Source organism: Protobothrops mucrosquamatus, unplaced genomic scaffold, assembly GCF_001527695.2.
Source record: "Protobothrops mucrosquamatus isolate PMUCROS unplaced genomic scaffold, P.Mucros_1.0 scaffold160, whole genome shotgun sequence".
NCBI lineage: Eukaryota > Metazoa > Chordata > Lepidosauria > Squamata > Viperidae > Protobothrops > Protobothrops mucrosquamatus.
Genome location: NW_015386524.1, coordinates 677,246 through 699,012, shown reverse-complemented (window position 1 = coordinate 699,012; position 21,767 = coordinate 677,246). Strand labels below are relative to the sequence as shown.

The 21,767-nt window shown below is 38.4% G+C and overlaps 2 protein-coding genes across 2 annotated transcripts in view; both read right to left on the bottom strand.

Annotated features, from left to right (window-relative positions):
• The window catches only part of LOC107285328 (deleted in malignant brain tumors 1 protein), a 138,884-nt gene that overhangs the window by 39,955 nt on the left and 77,162 nt on the right, over positions 1 to 21,767 (bottom strand). The window lies entirely within an intron of this gene.
• Positions 7,188 to 14,114, bottom strand: LOC107285331 (serine/threonine-protein kinase SBK2). Its single transcript, XM_015813508.1, has 4 exons — positions 13,986 to 14,114; positions 11,078 to 11,242; positions 9,837 to 10,039; positions 7,188 to 8,598 (listed from the first exon to the last, which is right to left on the bottom strand). The coding sequence occupies exons 1-4, from the start codon at positions 14,023 to 14,025 to the stop codon at positions 8,005 to 8,007; spliced, it is 1,002 nt and encodes a 333-aa protein (XP_015668994.1). The 5' UTR covers positions 14,026 to 14,114; the 3' UTR covers positions 7,188 to 8,004.

Below are 21,767 nucleotides of genomic sequence, written 5' to 3'. Positions count from 1 at the left end.
AGAGCAATTAAAGCTTTTGGCAATTAAATGAATGCTTTACTTTAACAATGTATGCACAGTAAATAACTTCAGATTATTATGTGCATTAATCAAGGAAAAGGGAGAAAGGTATAAACACACAAATGAGTATTATGAATACTTACATTTCAGTGTGTGGTGGAAAACTTTCAGAAACGAATTTGGTGAAAACAGAAAACAAACATTGTGCATTTGAAGGGCTGCCACAAAGAAGAGGGAGTCACATTATTCACCAAAGCACCAGAGGGCAGGACAAGAAAAATGATTGGAAACTGATCAAACAGAGAAGCAACCTGGAATTAAGGAGAAACTTCCTGATAGTGAGGACAATTAACCAATGGAATAGCTTGCCCCCAGAAATCGTGGGTGCTCCATCACTGGAGATTTTAAAAAAGAAGCTAGACAGTCATTTATCTGAGATGGTATAGGTTCTCCTGCTTGAACGGGGGGCTGGACTGGAAGGCCTCCAAGGTCTCTTCCAGCTCTATTCTATTCTATCCCTCTTCAAGTGTTAGATGAAAATCCTGCAACTGCTTGTTGTTCATTGCTATAGTTTTTTCTCTGTATTATAGAGAATATGCAGTTAGTCTTATAGAAGCTCAATAAAATTCTGAATACTACACAGAGAAGGGTCAATTCATAATGGTGGATTTTGTGTGATATCACCATGGATGTAGTCATTTTGGCATCAGAACAATTTATGTTGATACCACCGACTGGGGACCAGTGAAAGCCAAATCACAGGGAACATGACAAAAAAAATGTCACACATGGATTCATGTAAGTGGGTCCAAACAGGGAAAAGACCTATGTGTGACATTTTTATATAATTATTGATATAATTAGAGAAGAGGACGAGACCAGGTATTCTGACATTAGCTTGGAAAGGAAAACTAGGACATTGATGTAGTAATTGATTATTAGTAATGTTATTGTTACTAGTTCTCAAGCTTTCCCTAATTCTATAAATGTTCTAATATTTCCATCAACACCTTTATTGTTAGTTTCTTCTATTAATTACCAAATGCCTTCTCCATCATTGCTGTTATTTGTGTCCTCCCAGCATAGTTTATACTGTTTTCTGAATATGCTTAAGCTTTGATCATAAAGTTTTGCTTACTAGAGATGTATTCAATAAAGTGGATGTGTTTGGCATGTCAAAACCCTTGTAATGAGAAAAGGTATCCATTCAGACAACTTTACCTTTGAATGGGCTATTCTCCATTTAGGAATCATGACTATTGTAGTTCGAATGTTCTGAAAAGTTCCAATAGAAAAGAGTATTTATAGCTCAGGGTTGAATATACTGATGATATTACCTAGTCAGATAATGAAACATCTGTAAGCAAACAATCTCAGAGAACACCAAGGACTTCATAGTTCTGAAAAGTGCTTGGCTTCTAAATACCATTTTCCATTTTCCCAAAGTTGTAACCCAAGGCAAGGTTTAATGCAACAATTTACAGAAGAGCAACAAAAACAATTAGGAGCTTAGAAGCTAAAAAATATGAAAAACAATTGCAGGAATTGGGTATACCTAGTCTAATGAAAAGAAGGACCATGATAGCAGTCTTCCAATACTTGAAGGGCTGACATAAGGAAGAGGAGACCAACTTATTTATCAAAGTACCTGTAAGCAGGACAAGAAACTAAATGGAAACTAACCAAGGAAAGAAGCAACCTAGAATTGAGAAAATTCCTAACAGTGAGAACAATTAACCAGTGGAACAAATTGCCTTTGGAAGTTGTGAGTGCCCCATCACTGGAGGCTTTTAAGAAGAGACTGGATATCCATTTATCAGAAATAGTATAGATCTGCAAGAGCAGGTGGATGGACTAGATGACGTCTAAGATCCTTTCCAACTCTGCTAATGTTACTGTTACATAGGAACTCGGTCAAAACAGAACATGGTCTCCAACAGCTACTCAAAAATGACATGTTTTGATGCCTGCTTATTTCTCCATTCTGTATTTATCTGATTTTTCTCCAACCTTTGGAGAATAGCCAGTCTTTTGTCAATAAGGCAAAGGCTGAATCTTTGTAAATGGGGTGAGAACAAGCTTTTCTGCATGGAAAAGTTAGGGAAACAGCAGTAGAAGGTTTTTTATTTTTGTTTTTTTAAGGGTAAAAACAACTGGTTCAAAAATTCCTAGAAATTTTGCCTCCTAAATTCAGTTCATTATATGGCTCTGTGGAAGACCATCATCTCTTTCCACCTACTTCTTGCCCTGTGTTCTTAACAATGGTTAACTTCAAACCAAACAAACTGTAACCTTTTTGGTCATTGTTTCAGATACTCTTCAATGCCTTCAGCAATGGTAGAACTTAAGTGTTTAAAAATTCAGGGAGGTATTCAGATATGTATATGTCTTCAGAGTAGTCTGTGTTGAACTGTGTAGTGCAGTCAAATATTAGGAGATGACTGTAGGAAATGTTTTATGACATTTTGTATGATGTAGCATGTTTGATTATCATTTTTATGTAAGAAAATATTTTATAAAATTTGTCAAATTTCAATTCCATAAGATTCATGGATCCTGGATTTTGGACACATTCTGTAAGTTAGCCCAATTGAACTCCCTTGGCAGAAAAAGTTTTGCTTTATAGTGCACTGTTTCACTTGGTTAAAGCACAAACACAAGAGCCTTAGTTTATAGTTGTCATGAATGTCTGCTAGCATTCATTGATAGCTCCCCAATTCCATGATCTGCCCCCAAGGCAAGTATGTTTGATTTTTTAATTCTTTTTCATGGGATTTTACTTATATTATTCAGTATTTTCAGTATGTAAAGGAGCGCATCTTCAAACAAGGCTTCCTGTTGAATTCAAATCTGGTTCTTAAATAGTTATGTATTTTAAAGATGTGCTGATGGTCCCTTGTTATGGAATTGAAGGTTCAAGGTATATCTTGCCAATCACCTTTCTCTAAACTCTTCTGTGAGCTCTGACTAAGCTATCTCTACTAAATAGCTGGAAATGTTTCCACACTATTAGAAACGCTGACATCCCAAGATATATGCGATCAAATTCACATGGTGTTCCAAGGTACTCTGGACTGGGAAACTAACTATAATATGAGGAAGAGGTCTAGCATGTCCTCTTTAAAGCAGTTTGCACCAGTTGCAAACTTTGCTGAAAATAAAATAATTACTGCTAAGATTACAGGATATCACATACTCAAAGATATCACTTTGTCTTTGGCTTACAGTGTTGACTGAAAAGTGTAGGAATGATAAAACAATCATGTGCAGAGTTTTGAGATACCATCTGTTAGTTCCCTATTGTGATCTCATTCTCAACAATCTTTACCTAACTCCTGCATTATGATGTAACCAGTAGAATTTCTTATCAAGACATCCAAGAAGAGTTTTAGGCATTTGAAGGATATGCTATCTCTTCAGTGCCTGGAATAACTGATTTTCTTTGTACAACTTTTTAAAAATAAGCTACCGTATATAGTGATTGTTGATCTTTCTGCTTATTCTACATCAAGCATCCCATGTCCCTGCAGTTGAGTTATTGATCATAAACTCAGATTAAAACAAAAGTCTTCTTCCAATTTCCCATCATTACCAATGCATCATAAATTCTTCATCAAGTTAGAAAAGTTAGTCCATTGGCATCAATCCAAGATAAGTTCACTTAGCAAAATAGTCTAGATAATATGTCTTAGATTAACTTTACAGACACTTTTTCTGTCCTATAATGTTAATGTTGAGTGTTGTGAAATTTATTGGGACTTCAGACATTCAGTCAAGATGGATAAATTCTAATAACAGTTTACATTGGTGAAATAAGCAATTTCACCAATAAGTATTGGTATCAGATTTCCCCTGAAAAACCAAGCATCATTGCTTCCATTGAGATGATACCCATGTTATGACCACAAAACAAAGTTGAGAAGAGGTCAAAAAGTTCTGGAAAGAGTTGCAGGAAAGGATATGTTGCTCCTAACTACATGAGGGTATGTGTGGTCATGACCCTGACTCCAGGAGAGCAACAATCCCTGAAGTCTGCCCCAGCTATCAAATAACTTTATGATGCAATAACTATGGCAGGCTGCCATTGGTTATAAACTTCATTTGCCATGATTTCATAGGATATGTTAACAGTATTTGACTTTGGTTATATAACAGTAATTCACTGCTAAAACAAAGGCAATTAAGTTATCATTGAGAACACATCATGCTCTGTTGTCTGGAATAAGGTATCAGGATCAGGAGAGATTTCTGTCCTTGTTGAAATTAGCTGAAACAAAAAATCAATGTATTTGTATCCGAGGTTGCATAATATTGAGAGTGCCTGCATTGTGTAAGAAGAAAAGATGGTCTATACCAAAAGATTCTTACAGTATAGGAATCTTGAAACATGCCCATCTACAACCTTTCTGACAGCACTGAGGTCATGTCTTTATCACTCATTGGCTTTTCACACCTGAACTATCAATTTCCAAAAACAGTTTACAAGCAGAGGATTAGACTTCTCCACCATCTGCCTAAACTTCAGCAAGATTGGCACACAGCATAGCACATTCAGTCCTCATCAACATAATTGTTATCACTTGATTTCAAAACTTGTTCAACCTTTTACTTAGTTGTAAGACATGGAGCCATACTTCTCACTTTCTTTTCCTGGCTGCCCTAACCAACTTTAAGTTTACCGCCACCCCTTTAATACCAACAATGGGCAGATTCTTTTCTGCCCTAGACAATCTGATTATGTTAAATCCAAAATTACCTAGTGATATTAATCTCTGTGTAAAAGCCAAAAGGGAAAACTACCACTCTTGGCAACAATTACAGAAACAGCAACAACAAAACCCCCTAACCTAACCCCCTAATAAATGTATTAATAGTAGATTTTTAGTGCTTTATTTTGTTTTGAGCATAATTCTCCAAGCTTTGCTGCCACTAATAATTATGGGGCTTCCTTAGGAGCCAGCCAGCCAGTATTAGCTAAGAATATATTTTAGACTTCTGAGAGGCATTGGCATATGAAATATATGGATACTGTAGAAAAAGAAGACAGCAAAAAAGCTTTAGTTTTGCCACCTCGAGATGTATCAGCCATAAGAAAAATGCCTGCAAAGTAGTCAGAGTTTATATTTGCACATCTTGATTAATAAACAGGTTTTTGCCTTTAAAGATACTCAGGGCTAATTCCTGTTTGTCCTTCATCTACTTCAGCCTTTATTTTGAAGTGAGCATGCTTCTCAATATGTGTATACAGTGAGGTTTTTCAGTTGTTCGGTCACCATTGACTTTTGATACAAGGCCAGGGCTTGCCTGGCAGTAACTGCTTTTCCAAGTTCTTGAAACTCATATTTGCATTATCAATGATTATACTTAGCCTCCTTCTCGTGATGTCTTTTTTGATTGCCTGATTTTTCCAAGCATCAGGATCTTTTCAGATGCTCTTACCCTTCCATTAAATGCCCCAATTATCAGCTTAACTTTGCCTAATATTGAATGCATATTCCTTCCCCTTTTGCTCTTTATTTCTCCAGCAATAAAGTTCAAAAAAGCGAGCAAGATCAAATTAAAGAAGCAAGATTGATACAGATTTCCATAAGATATCCATAATGAAGCTCTGGAGTAAATATTGAATCATGAAAAATACATGAATTAAGATAGAATTTCTTTGAAATGCTGTTTTTGCAGATATCTCCCACCTGGGCTGAATTGCCATTCAGAAAGCAATCTATCAACTGATTCCCTTATTCTTTCCCACCCTCTGCACAATCTCTCATACCACAGCTTTCATTAAAAGCAACCAGGTATATGTTTTCACAAAAGACTGCAAGGATTTTGGAGATATTGCATTTTGTATTTACAGGGGTGAGTTAAAAGACTTGGTTGGAAAAGGTCAAAGTTGCTTCATAGAGTTGACTGGCAGAATGAATTAAGGCTGTGACACATTGTTTTTATGTACGAGAAAATGCCTCTTCCACATGTGAGTTCGGGATGTGCCACAATGAGGGGCTTTGACAGGCTATCCCTAACCCAAGGCACCCTGTACTCCATTTAACAACCCATGTGGTAGCTTAACGATCACAATAGTGAGAGTCGGGATTGTGGTCATTAAGGGAGGTGATCATATGGGTGCTTCACTTAACAACTGCAACAACGTAGGACCATAATTCCAGGTGCAATTGTGGTTATAACTGGTAATAGTAGTCCTTTGATTCTGATTTTAGGAAACCAAATATTTGTGAAGCTATATAAAAGAGAGCCCAGAAGAAGATGGAAATGCCTGAGTGTATTTCCCCCAGTTTTGTTATCTGCAAAGTGTAATGTGGTGGAATATTCAGAGGATAAAATGAGTATTTTATTTCACCTTATTGACAAGGAGTATATCATACATCTGGATGTTAATATAAGAAAAAAATAAAAAGAGGACTATGATTGATTACTGATTGGATGTTAATAAGGAATTGGGAATGAAGGAAAACATTTAAGAAATGTGATTTGCAGTCTGAAATGATAGAGTCTATTCTATTATAATATTCTACAATAGTCCTCGACTTAACACTACAATAGGGACCGAAAAATTCATCCTTAAGTGATGTGGTTATTATGACTGTGGCTTGTAACCTTCCAATTAACTCTCTTATCAGAAGATTGCAAATGGCAGACATGTCACCGCAGAATACTGCAACCATAGTAAATCTGTGATGGCTGCCAATTGCCCAAATTGTGATTATGTGGCTGTGGGGATGCTGTGATGGTGATAAGTGGGAGAACGAGTTGTAAGTTACTTTTATCAACTGTAGTCTTGGATAGTTGCTAAACAAATGCTTGTTAAATGAAGACTGCTTATATTACTGCTTTCTGGTAACTGTGTGGTTAAAAAGCTAAGAAAAGCAGGGATTTTAAAAAAATGGTAAACTATAAAAAGAGTTTGGGAAAATATTCCAAGTCTCATTCCAGAAAGGAAGGACTATGATAATTAGCGACAAGGCCAAACAAGGGATAGCTAAAAGAAAAGTGTGAGAGGAGGGGAATGAAAGCATTTTGTAGCTTGGAAGTCAGAGGGAAAGAGCTGAGCTTTATATTTGACTCCTATTTACTTTAATATTGGCTCTCATCTTCAAACTGAGATGATATTTCTCTAAAATAATGTCAGGCAATAAAACCTGAAAAGAATATAAGCACCAATATATTGCTTACAATATAAATCTATACACTTTATTTACAACTGTACACTTGAGTGAATATAGCATTCATTGAATCAGCCATATACATACAGTGCTAGAATCCCAATAGCATCAATTTCAGATCCCTAAACATTTTTATGCTCTCAGAAACTCTGGACAATTTTGTCACATAAAAATCACAGGGCTTCTTGCAATGAAACTCATTTTCCCATCCTTTAGTTAGATATGTCTCAGCAGATACTATAAGATGGCTTTTGACAAAGAATGATATAATTTTTCATTGATCATCTTTGTTTATACCCAAGTTTCCTGGGCTGATTTCAAAAAACAGGACTCCATGCTTCATAACAATACCAAATATGTTTCTTGCATTTGACTAGAAAACAGGATCACTAATTTTTACCCCATTCATTCATAGGAAATTTTAAGCTGACTCCATTTTATCTGATCCATAATGAATGAATGAAGCTATGAGTATTTGGGGCTTTTTCACTTGGTTCCTTTTAAGAAACTTTAACTTAAGAATTTTAGGGATAATTCTTGATCAAGGAAAGACTGAAATCAAATCTTTTGAAACTGTGATCCAAAGCAGAGACAGGAGATCAGATAGAAATACTTCCAAGACTGACATAGGTTTTCCCTGAGTCGGCTTCTCCTTCTTTGCTTGGTAAGCAGTTTGTTTTGTTTTCCAGTCATCTTTTCTCTGTTTCTCTGGCTCGACTGATTTTTACCAAACAAAGTGTCTTTATTAATTGATGGACATCGTTGGTCCTTTAAGGGCTAAGGTGAGGTTTCAGAGCCTCTTGTTTCTCCTTACAACACCTGATCTTTAGCATCGCCGGGTAGTGCCAAGAAGTTCCCTGCTGGGTCGGACTCGACTCTTTACTTCCAATAACAACCAAGGTGTTTTGATGTAATTCATAATCACCTTGGCAGGGCTACGGAGTGCTGGATTGGGTGTCAGGAGCCCTTGCAACATTTCTAATGCTTGGGGAGTGAAACGTTCCCAATGGGCTGGGAGTGAAACAAAACGGGGGCTGCGATGCCAGGAGACAAAGCTGCGATAATGCTGATCAGAGAGCACAGCTGTAAGCCAGGGGAAGTAGCCAGTTAGCACACAGAACAGCAGCACTCCGAGAGCCCAGGTGTCAAGGCTCGGTTGGACTTCCAGATGAGCTTTGGGGCCCAAGATACACATTTCAGGTGCGGTATAAGGCAGACTTTCAGGCAAGGCCTTAATGGCATGGCCCCTTGGGCAGCTCAGTCCAAAGTCAGTCAGCTTAATGCGCCGGCATTCAGGGTCACAGAGCAGCACGTTTTCTGGCTTGACATCTCGATGGATTAGCCCTTTGGATTCCATGTACTCCAGGGCACTTGCAAGCTGGAGGGCACAGCGCTTTACCCGTTGCTCAGGTATGCCAACCTGGAAATAAAAGGTCACATTTGCAAACCATGCATCACAACTGTTCTAAAAATGAGTAGAAATATCTGGATCTGCTGCCTGGTCCTTTTGGACTCTTAAGAAGAATTAAAACAGGATTCTGCATGATCTTAGGGTACTTTTAAATATATGGTGGTTCTTTTTAACACCTCACAGTTGATTTACTATTTGATCTGTAAGGCCAGCAAAGGGACACAAAGTCTTTTAAAGCACTCACATTTCAGGCAGCTTTCCAAGAAGTAACTTGAAACATAACCAAGAAGAGGAAAACGGCATAAGCTTGGGATGTGTTTAGTGTCTATCACTTAATGCAAACACAGTGTCTTGCATCCAAAAACTAGCACAGCAGACAGTTTCTGTCTCTTTCTAGTTATATATTTTCAAAATAATCTAGAATTTTTTTATAAACAGTTCATACCATCTTCAAAGAAGTATTTACCCTTCTCTCATAGTAGAAAGAACCACCTTTTTCTGAGCAACAGACACGTGTGCAACAGTTAAAGACATGCTTTTTGCTTCAAAATATTTCTTCTACCCATGAGTGCAATATAAGAAATGAATCAACCAGCTGGAATTGTGCAGTCCAAAAAAACAAATTTGAATTCAATCTCATCACCAAAAGCATGGTTTATATAGGCTGAAAGTTCATGATATAGATTAGATAGTCTTGGATAATAGGGAGATGATATATATAAAATATCTAAATTTAACAGGAATAATTCCAGTGTTAAGGAGAGCAATGAAAATATTATCCATATCCTTAGGAGGGAATCTCTCTCTCCCTCCTTCCTTCTCCCTCTCTCCCTCTTCCCCTCTCCCTCTCTCTTCTTCCTCTCTCCCCCTCTCCTCTCTTCATCTCCCTCCCTCCCTCCCTCCCTCCCTCCCTCTCTCTCTCTAGTTCAAGAATGCTGTCCTAGAAGAGCTCAGGATGCCATGCCTAGTACTACTATAATTCATCCCCACAGTGACCCTCAACTGAGAAAATTGGGATGAGAGACACCAACTGGAGTTCCCATGGCTGAGCGTGGGCTTGAATCTTCCTAAGTCTAGTCCAATATCACCACTGGCATCACAAAGCAACTTTGGTAACAGCCTTTTTCCTTTCTGAAATATCTTGGTAATGAATTAGGGGTGTTGAAGAATAATTTCTGCATCAGTTTTACTATTTATCACCTCGCCTATTTAGGTACTGCTGTAAATCATTTGTTGTAAGTACTTACCTTTGGCACCATGAGAGAGAAGAGGTCATGAGCCAATGCCAATTCTTGTGCAAAGACATAGTGTTGGGGGGTTTGGAAGGCAATCCCAAGGGCAGTGGCAATGCAAGGGTGCGCCCCCAAAGTCAGTGCAATGCAATATTCACTAAGGAAATCCTGTAGCTCTGTATCTTTTTTATGTACAAATTTCAGTGCCATGGGAGTTCCTGAAAGAAGAGGGTTTGGTTTATGAAAGAAGAAGAAATCCAGTGTTCTAACTTCTCCTCATTCTAGATTAAACTAGTTTGATATGCAAGTAGTATGCATTTGATGTTCTTCCTTCATTTTATTCCCACAACAATTCTGTAAGATAGGCTAATGCTTAGAGAAAATTATTATAGTATGTAGAAATGACCTTGGGAGTCAGGAAGAAGAGTTGCAGATTGGACAACTAACATATAAAAGGTGTATCTCAGTCCACAAAAGGACTGGGAAGCATTTCAGAAGAGACCCTACCTAGTTTTTTGGAGAGTAAAAAGAGAGGAGGGGAGAAGTCATTTCAGTGTTAACAGAGTAATAGAGTTGGAAGGGACCTTGGAGGTCTTCTATTTCAGCTCCCTGCTCAATCAGGAAATCCACTATCATTTTGGACAAATCATTGTCCAATCTCTTCTTAAAAACCTCCAGTATTAGAGCATCCACAACTTCTGGAGGCAAGTTGTTCCACTGATTAATTGTTCTAATTGTCAGGCAATTTCTCCTTAGTTCTAGGTTGCTTCTCTTCTTGTTTAGTTTCCATCCATTGCTTCTTGTCCTGCTTTCAGGTGCTTTGGAGAATAGGTTGATCCCTTCTTCTTTGTGACAGCTCCTTAAATATTGGAATGCTGCTATCTTGTCACCCCGAGTACTTCTTTTCATTAAACTAGACATACCCAATTCCTGCAACTGTGCTTTGTATGTTTTAACCTCCATTCATCTAATCATCTTTGTTGCTCTTCTCTGCACTCTTTCTAAAGTCTCAACATATTTTTGCAAGATGTTAACAGAACAGTTGCAGTCTGTTAATGTAGCCTTACAGTAAAGATAAAATTAGTATCCATACTTGTGTTTCTGAGTCTGAACTGATTTATATAGCTGAATTCCTGCAAGATCCAGGTCACTTTTGTTTTGCTTCAAATCACTTTCCAGATCTGGACAACCTTTACAAATTATTTTGGTTCATAGCCTTTCCTATTTCTTCTTTCGCCTTCAGAATCTGGACCTACCTTGGTGATGGTGGACTGCCATCAATACATGCCCAAAGGCACCACTGCCAAGTTCTCGGAGGATAGTGTAACTACTGGTCACCTCCACCTGAGGTAGATTCTGAGCTGTCAGCTGCACCATCTCCTCAAGTCGTTTTCCAATGTCACCAGGGACTAATTTCATAACTTCAGGGAAATAAAAAGAGGTACATATAGAGAGGACTTGAGATGAATACAGACAATAGCATTAAATAAGTAGCACCTTATCCCCATGGGGCTTTCTTGAAGTTTGTCTTGCTAAGCACAAAAAAGGATTTTATTATTCCTTTGATTCCCTGGTTTTCATTTAGAAAAAGGATGTGGTATAAATCTCACAAAAGAAATAAATATTTTCCCTTTCTCAACTGGCTACTTTTGGAAGCCATGGGCTGCATTTTAAAGTTTTAAGTATTTTGACGGTCAAAGTTGCAGGACACAAAACAAAAATGTAATTATGTTGGTCAAATATATAAGATGCTTGTTAGTTTTCTCCTTTAGAGGCTTGTTATATATCTGCACCTGCCCTTACGGCCTTTCGTTGGGGCCTTAACACCTGACTTTGCCAATTGGCTTGGGCCCTTATGGGGGGGGGGGGATGTTGTACTGACAGTGGCTAATGGATTGAGGATTCTAGCTTCACCTCATTGCTTATTTCTTTAGGTATCTTTTAGTCTAATTGTTAATCATTTTTATTTTAATATTTTACTGTTTTGTATTGCAGGTTTTATTTTGTTGTAAACTGCCTAGAGTCACCTCTGGATGAGATGGATGGCAAAAGAAAGAAAGAGAGAGGGAGAGGGAGAGACAGAGACAGAGGCAGAGGGGGAGAGAGAGACCATCAGACTTTCTTTGATGTGCTATTCTGCCAACAACTGTGGCTGGGAATCATTGCTTTGCTGTCAAATGCTGCTATACTACATAGACTTTAAGCTGCATGTGCATGATCTATAAAATAGGATTGAAAGGAAATATACTTTTTTTCAAGAAATAGAATGCATGCATTAGTGGAAAGTAAGAAGAACCATGGTGGATCTTGCAAAATAATGAAGACAATTTGATCGTTCCCTTACTTCTTCTATTTGTCGGTTGGGTTTAAAAGCTGAATAAATAGCCCTCAATTTATGACCATATGTTCAGTCATCATTTGAAGTTATGGCAGCACTGAATAAATGGTGGTTTTGACTGGTCCCTGGAATTCCAGCTATCCCAGCACCTTTGAGGTCACATGATTGTGATCTGGGTACTTGGCAACCGGCTCACATTTATCACCAGTCATAGTGCCCCATGAACATATGATTGCCATCTGCAACCTTCCCCACCTCCAGAAAGTCAATGGGAAAGCCAACAGGGAAAGTCACAACTTGTTGGAAAAAAATTCCCCTACCTCTTACAATTACCCACCTGTCCCTCTGTGCTATGCTGGCCACTCGCACATTCCCAGATACCCTGTTCCAACTCTTGCTCCACCTCCTTGTACACCTTGCACACTTCATCAACCCTCACTCTGCCTCCCTCACACCTACTCACTTGCACACAGCCTTGCACTCTCTCTCACCTGGCAGTAGCCCTTACCTGCTTGCTGACCTACTTGAAACTTTCTGCTGGCTTCCCTTACTGAGGAAGTTGCCTTGCCTAGCAAGGGATTTGGTTAACAACAGGAACTGGGACTGCTTGGATTGCCATTACTAAGCAAAGTGGTCATACTTTATGATTACTTAGTGAGAAAAACTCCAGTCATAATTGTTGTCTTAAGATGAGGTCTACCTGTACGCTATTCCCCCCTGCCCCAACACACAACACTCCATAACAATATGGAGGATGACTGAAATAACATAATTCCAAACACGGTGGAGAATTTTGCCATGCCCCTAAATGTTATATTGGGAACTAAAATGTGCTTGAAACTTCAATTACTGTTTGACAAGGTGCTATGATATAAATCAGATTTGCAGCTCTGGAAGACCACATATTTTATTTACAACACTTCTGTCTCCCACCAGCAGTTTAAGGCTATATTCTTTAACCTTTATTTACATTTCTTTCTTACACCAGCCCCATGAAGTAGATTACACTGAAATTAGTCCAAAATTATACAGTGAATGTAATGGCTCCCACAGGATTTAAGCCTAATTCTCCAAACCATGTAGATTCAGATAGAATAACTACATGAAAATAATTATTTCACTGTGCAGACATATTCTATAGTGAGCATGGATGTTTTGTCCTCAAATGTGGCATTACTTATTTACTCTCACTGTTCCTTACTTGTTTTGAAGCAACATGTATTCCAACATGAGAACATGATTCCTCCTGGCAAAACTTCAGAAATATCTACACCCCAGTGTTTACATAAACAGATAAAGCAAGTTCTAGACTGTGTACACACTGAAGGACAACCGGATACTCTTCAGTTTTAGCAAGCTGCAAAATAATACAAAACCCAGAATGTGGCCCAGAAAAATGATGGTAAATGCCAGAGTGCATACACTCAATTTATTAAATAGTGACTGCTTCTGCTGATATACAGAGTGTCTTTTTCTCACAAAGCAACCACAATCAATGCTATCAGAACTGGCAAAGGTACTTTTAAGGCAGAGAATGTGATTTATAAGCAGAGAGGTTTCACTTCTAACATTTCAAAGCTCTGACAGCAAATGGAGGGGATAACATAAAGGGCTTTTGCCAAAAAAGCATGACAATGGGATCCCCCCCCCCCCAAGAGCTCTATATACCGGTATTCCTTTTAGGTTGCAACAAATGCAGTTGATGCAAGAGAATAAGCAAAAGAAAGACATAGGAACTTTCAGTCAGTTGCACCATTTGGCCTGTAGGTTTTGCAGATGCAATAATTAGAAATAACAATGTAAGAGTTTCTAAAGCAGATTCTTACCCGCAACTGTTGAGCTGGAGCACATGTGCCTCTTTTCCATGTATTTCTTCCTATTTTGTTGATTAAACAGTCAATCCTGCCTTGTCAGCTTATTCAATACCTGTTCCATGCAGATCCATGTAGCACCTTTTATAGTAACTACTTCCCACCTGATTCTGTCCAGTCACATTAATAGGGAACTATACCAAACCACTCCTCTCATCTCTTCTCCACTCTGCCCCAAAAGGTCAAGACTTTGGAAGTCCAGCCAGTTCCATGGGACAGGATTAACAGCCACTTATCAAGGTTATTTTTACTGCTCTTACCCAGATGGTTTCATACTTATGTGTACCAGATGTTCCTGGAAAGAAATGCTTCTCCTGTCTCTGGAGAACCAGTGGTTAAGCTTTGATGAGAGAAAGTCTTGAGGCGGAATGAAAGGGGCCTTTACTGGGGTGCTCATATAAATTCACTGTTTCCATGTTGATAGATCAACACAAACTTTTTAAGCACAAACTACTTTTCTTGAACCCTGGTTTTACTCAGGGTTTCTCCACATACATTTGCTGAGTTGTTCAATTTGGATACTAGTTTGTTTTGAGGACTGAAAAGTTAATAATTTGGGGGTTTTTTACACTGGTTTATCTGAAAAACAAGAACAAAGCTGAGCCTTTTTATTTTGGCAAGAATGAAAATGGTGAATGGTGTTTTTTTTTCTACTATCTTTGCTTTGCTTTTATGTCACTATGTTCTGGGTGCAAGCAATCGCTTCCTTAGTGTCTGCTGCAATCTAGGCATGAAAGGGAAGGATTTAAAAAGTAATGTTTGTGTTTGTGTCAAACATTTCCTGTGTAGTTTTTTTGGCAATAGTATGAATGGTTTGACACTGCCTTCTTTTAGGGTGTTCTTGATTTGTTGTTCTGTCCCACATTTGGACATTCTTGGCTAATTTCCCATTTATCTGTTAACTTTAATTTCAAATTAATTTCACAACCTCTGGTAAAGGCTTGGGTTTTTTTTTACACTTGCCTCACCGGCCCATTCTTCTGCAGCCAAAGGAGCAGCTTCATTCTGCAGCTGAGAATGGAGCTGCTCCCTCGGCCGCAGAAGTGGGCTGGCTTTGTGGGGCTGTCGGTTGCAAGATGAGTACTGCCGTTGCAAGACACCCCCTGAAAATCAGACCTGTGCCTCTTTTGGAGGTGCAAAAAAAAAAAGACCGGGTCTTATTTTCAGGGAAACATGGTACATACAAATATAGACAAATACATACAATATCTGAGAGGGAGTATATTGCCTGATAGTGGTAGTGGTGTTGATGATGCTGATTCTGCAGTTATAAAGGTTTCAGAACATTTCTGTTAATGTTGAGCATACTTTTTTTCCTGTGTAAATATAGAGCAAGGAGAAGAAAACATGCCCTTTAAGATGCTCAAAAGAGCAAAGTAAGGAAACCTGTTCTTTATTATTCTGTTTGGAAGATAAGTAATGTTGTGTTATCCAGATCATTATTAAAAGATTTCAATACAGACTGTTGACAATTTGTTTAGTGAGCACTTAAACTTATGACTGGGCTGAAAAAAGTGATGTACAACTGATCCTTGCACACTTACAACTGTTGCAGTGTTCCATGGTCACATGGTCACAATTTGGGTGCTTGGCAACCTATGTATGTATGTATGTATGTATGTATGTATGTATGTATGTATGTATGTATGTATGTATATATAAGTCTTAATAACTGAATAGCTGCTTACTAGATCACTTGCTTGTTCCTTTTCTGCAAATCTGTGAAGCCACCTGTTTTTACAACTAGATATCATTCACACAGGTCAGATCCCTTGCCTGTTGACATGCCATTTTGCACTCAGATGGGAGACAGATGCATTCTGACCTTTCCATATTCCTTGGCAGCCTTCATATTGCAGGTGGACAGTTCACACCCAAGGCTGCTAATGAATGTCTGACACAGAAGGTTGCCCCTGGGGAAGAAAAGGAGGACTTAACTAAGCAGGTGGGCAGGATACTGTTTGTTGTACCCTGAACCTGGGTTTCCATGGAGAGTCACTTTCTAACATGACCTAATGCTCTTGGGATGCAAAGAGAATATGCAGAGAAGAGCTAGTCGGTGATACACAAGAGTTTCAGCTTTGAAAGGTCTGCAAGCAGTGCAATGAAATTTGGGAATAAATGAGGAAAAGGTGATCAGCTTTTCCTGGTGATGAACTGTATGGACTGCTAGTCTATGTCCACAGTAGGTTTAATTCAATAGGAAGCCAAGCCAGGATCTCTTTGCAGATTGTTCAACTTTCCTTGATCAAAAGGGCAAACAGCACCATGAAAAGCAGTACCAAACATTTCCCCGTTCCTGTGTTTTACCTCTCATCGCTGGCAGCATCCATTTGTGGGGAGGTAGAATTTTTGTACGAAGAAAAGTTTTAGTGCCTGTTTCATATTTTTTTAGTAAACCGTGCCAAAAATATGTCTGTCATCCCTGCATTGAACAGTGTATCATGTATCATTTTAAGGACTACTTTTTTAAGTAGGGATGGTGGTTTACAAAATGACCACAAGTTAAAAAAAATCGATCATGTGCATCGCCAATGCAAGGTCAATATATTTTTGTTTTAATGCTCGCTGGTTGTTGGCTGAGTGCATAAGTCATGCCCAAATTGTCATGCCCAATTCATTTTGAGGATGACAACTTTCCTTCAATCATATTTATGAATACTTCTCTGCTTTTTGATTGATTACAAGTGTACTCCTAAAAGAGATGGTTCAGGCTTGTTTATCATCTCAAAAGGCCTTCAAGCCTGTATTTGCTACTCTGAGCTAACTTTGTTCTGTAATTGAGGCATCAGTTGGGCACAAAACTTCCATTCCTTGATCTAGAGTTGGCAGAAATTCTGCCCCTTTGTGATGCCCATTGTTCCATTGTGACAATTCTCCTCCTTCGCTATTCAGCTTCCTGTTCTGAAGTTGGCTGCAGCATATTCCTAGTTAATGAAGTGCCAGGCAGCAGCTGAAGTTGTGGGCTCTGTTTACTTTGGCAAGTATGCTTTATGCTGGTCATTACCTTGGCACAATAATAAGGGGATCAACACTCTCTGGCTTTTTGAACAGAAGGTTTAGCTTTACACACTGATAGAGATAAATTTATCATTTCAAATAATAAGGTGACCAACCATCCTCCTTTAGGGAGGACAGTCCTCCTTTTGTAAGTTTTGTCCTCCCTCAAAAAGTGTCCTCCTACATGTCCTCCTTTTCAATATTTGAAGACTAATCTGCAGGGCTTTTTTTTTTCTCATAGAACGCTCAGAACGGCGTTCCGGCACCTTTTTTTGATGGTTTTTTTTTTCAACTTTTGCATGAGCTGTGCTACTCCCGCTATTGGCTTTCGAAAGCCAATAGGAATTGCTGCTGAGCGCGCCAAAACACCCAGCCGGCAAACTTTGCACATGTAAGTTGTCTGCAGCGAAGGCGAATTGGCAGGAACTTTGCACTCCTCCCTGCTACCCAACTGCACCATCTCCTAGTTAGTCCCGAAGATACCTGGAGGAGACTGGAGCGGCAACGCCAGGGTCACTTTCTCTTGATCTTTGGCCCTGCTAGGGCAATAATGGCTGCAGGTGCAAGAGGCAGGGGCGGTGGGGCTGCTGTGGGCGGGGGTGTGAGGGGCAGCGGTGGCCGGCTGCCCCCCATGCTGTGGGAGCCGCGGGGCCTGCTCTACACGGGGCTGCACAGGGTGGGCGGTGGTGCTGGCAGGGCGGCTGCAGGCAGGGTGTGTCGACGGCTGGTGTTTGAGAGCTGCGGGGCCCGCTCTACACGGCAAGGCAGCAGTGCTGGCGGGGCAGCTGCGGGCGGGGGCGCAGCATGTAAGCATAATTACAATATAAAATGTTATTGTTACAAATGTTTTTATTATGCATTTATCATATTATAATGTATTCTGTATTATTGTTGCAATGAATAAAATGTTTCTTTTATTTACGATATTTTTTTCTTCAATTTATTTGTGTCCTTCTTTTCATTGCAAAAAAGTTGGTCACCTTACAAATAATGCACACTGAAAGCTGCATTTTTGTATTCTTTATTTGTATTCCCACTGTATTCCCACTAGCTGACTATGTTGATCCTTCTATGCTTTCTCTCTTCTACTGCCCATTTAGATAATATGGTAATTTTCAATATAAATATCAGTTCAGCATTTCAGTAGCATTAGACAAGCTGCTATCTCTCAGCTTCAATGCCTTTTATTTGTAGTATTTGGACTAACAATAGCACATTCCTTTACAGGACTGTTGTGAGATTCAATGATAATTGTCTATATTAGCTTTTCAAGAAATCAATACATAAAGTATTACTAGTGTTAATGTTAAAAATAGTATTAGTCAAAACACAGCTGAGTCATATAGATGCTAAAAAAACTCTCAAAGATTTACCATATCAATTTCTTAGTTTTTGTGGGAATAATCTGTGAATGAATAGAAAGCTAGACCATTTAAGCTAAATTTTATTGTAAAATATTTAATGTAGGAGTTAAAGATCTTTTTAATAAGTATAAGTTCTAATTTCATTCTTCTTTCAAGGAATTTAGACTAGCTTACAGGGCTTCTCTTCCCATTTTGTCCTTTGAATGACAGACAGGCAGCAGCTTGCTCAATGTAACCCAACTTTAAAGTTACTAAATTGTTACAGTCTTAAGGGGTTTGAAATAAAATCAGCCCTGCTTCAACACTCAACTGTTGTACCATCTGAGTAAATGACTAGACAGCTGCTGCAACTGTCAAATAGATCAGAAGATAAAATAAACTAAAGCAACATATGTTGGGAATTATAGACCAGTTCTGTGCTACCACCAGGTGGTAACATAGAGTTACAACTATCTTCCCAAAAGAAAGAGGCTTAGAGGCAAAACCATTATAGATAAAACCTCTTTGGATTTTTTTAAAAGGAGAAAATCTCAGTGAATTCAACAAGCACAGAACTACAACTTGCAGCTCCTTCTCCACCCCTGAATAGGGTATTTAAAATGGTAAGAGAGAGTAGCCTACATTATACATGGTAAAACAAGAAGGGAGATTGAATACATGGTTGCTGAGAGAGAATGGATGAGGACCGTGTCTCATCCAAATATAGAAAAGAGTGAATGGGTCAAAAGGAACAGGAATACTAATGTGCTTGGATAGGGTTGATGAGATTCTCAAAAAGAGAAAGATGCAAAGTTCAAGGAATATAATCCAGCCTTCAAACTGGGTTGTTGTTGTTTTTTTGTGCTGACACAATAAGGAGGAAGCACAAATATGTCCATTTCCCAGAAATGTTTCCTGCATGTGTGGTTAGTTATGGAAATTCATTTTTCCATATATAAACAAAGATCAAGAAAATCTACATCAAGCAGTCTACCTTTATTAGGCAAGTACTTCAATAAATCGTAGCACACAAGTGCTAAAAATTATGTTTTAATCCTAACACAATTTTTGTTTGCACATAGCTATAAGGCATTTCAATCTTTATGACATATAATATTTCAGGTTTGTTTCTTTTTCCCTTTTCATGCAACTCTCACTGCTTTCAACCTCTCTTTTCTGAATACTGTATTTAGTAAACACTATTATAGATATCTTTAAGCATACCTTGACCTTGCGTGCAAATAGCATTTCAGACTAAAGTACAATTCCAGAAATCCAAACCTTTTCATCAAATGCAACTAATAAATTTCTAATTGGATTGCTCTCTCAAATATATTGAGAAACCAGATTACAGGAGATGCTAAAGAGAAGCACTACAGTAACATTACAGGTAGTCCTCGACTTACAACCATTCGTTTAATGACCATTTGAAGTTACAACGGAACTGAAAAAGTAACCTATGAGCATTTTTCACATATTCGACCGTTGTAGCATCCCCATGGTCATAAGTGGTCATAAGTCAAGGACTACCTGTACATTGTTCCCCAAAGAACAGAAGGAATCTTCAGAGGTAGAACATCAACCAAAAACTAGGTCTCTACCATCAGAAGTCTCTATACATCTAAGGGAAAGTTCCTAGAAGTGTCTTTTATTAGTCACTATACCTCTTCACAAGCAAAACACTCTACAATACAACTCTCAAAAGAGTTTCAGGTTTCACTTTTCATTTTGAGATTTTAGAAACAGCTGGGAAATAGAAAGTTCAGAATTCCTGGTGTTATCAATGGACAATTTTCAAGCATTCTCAAGACTGGGCTGGTCAATAAGGAAAAGGAAACAAAGAGATATATAATTTTCTACCTCCTTCCTCCGTTTCTCTATCAACATAAAACAAGTTATACCCAGCCTTAGAACCATACACAACAGATTTCCGGTTTTGCGCGGTAGCAACCAGTCATGGGCTTGAGGATTCTCCAAACCCCTGCGGCTAATTTTGCCCTGCCTGGGGACCATAAATGGGTCTAAGTCGCCCCAGAGACACAAAAAAGAAAGAAGGGTGCTCCAGTGATTTTGGAATGGCGGCGGCCATTCCATTTGACTTGGGGAAAGCCTTTTAACCCGATAGGAGAAAGGCTGGCCGTATTGCATCGACCAGCCCAAGCTACTAGCAACCAAAGTCCAAAAGCACTAACAAGCACAACTGTGAACAGCGTGCTTGAAACTGGGTGAGGAATTCAATCTTCTCTTTTCTATTCTACATTTAATTTCCTGGAAAAGGTCCCCAAGTAGCAAAATATCTCCGAAAGGAAAGGAGGGGGATTTCCACCCCATCCTTATACCAATGGAAGTAGCAAATTAATCTTTTTATGGAGGATCAAAATATATGAAATTGAAAAACAAATAGTTGCTGAAACCTAATGGTGGATGAAGACTATGACAGCTATGACTTTAATATAAGACCTGGGAAGACCTGGGAAAAACTAATCTGTGTTTGTGACCCTCAAAGTTTTAATAACAAAGAACAGCTGTGACAAAAAAAGACAATAATCTGGCTGTAGACAAAGAGAGAATTATAAATTTTAGGGGAAAAAATCTTTTTTGAGCTATTTGAATTACAAATATCTATTTAATTGAAACTCTAAAGCTATTTGCAGAGAAAAGAAAGGAAGAGAAAAATTCAAATTCCTGGCCATCATGGATCAGAGACATGTAGAAAGAACATATCAAGAAAACATAAATACTTCATAGGAGGAGAGATATAGTATACTGCAACTAATTTAAACAATGACTTTAAACCACAAAGAAATCCAAAATAACTTTGAAAATATAAATCAATCTATTTCTAAGTTAACTCTACAACAAAAAAATTCCCAGAAAACAACAACAGAGAAGGAGCAATAAAACAGATAAATGGATATAGAATTGAAAATAGAGACTTAAAAATGGAACTTAACAAAACAAGAAAACATGATTTAAACCTAGTGGGAAAAATTTTACAAGAATTGGAAAAAACAACTTATCCCTTAAGACTACAAAACAAATCTGAGGACAAGAAAGCAGATTGGATAAAATGGACTGTAGAGATGTCAGGAACATCGGAGAGAAAGGAAATGATAAGAGAAATAGAGAGAAAGAAAAAGAAAAAGATTTTCAACAAACATGGAAAGGCAGAAGCCCCGTACAAAGACACTTCACTTCCGCCGAGCCCTAAAGACCTATCTGTTCCAAGAGGCCGGTCTGGCATAAATCTGAAACTCTAAAATTTTAAATTGGGTATAATTTTATATTATTATAGTGGGTTTTAGGACAGGACAAATAATTTAATTAGTTTTGAATATTTTTAAATATTATGGTATTGCTGTTTTATTAATGTGCCTGTTCACCGCCCTGAGTC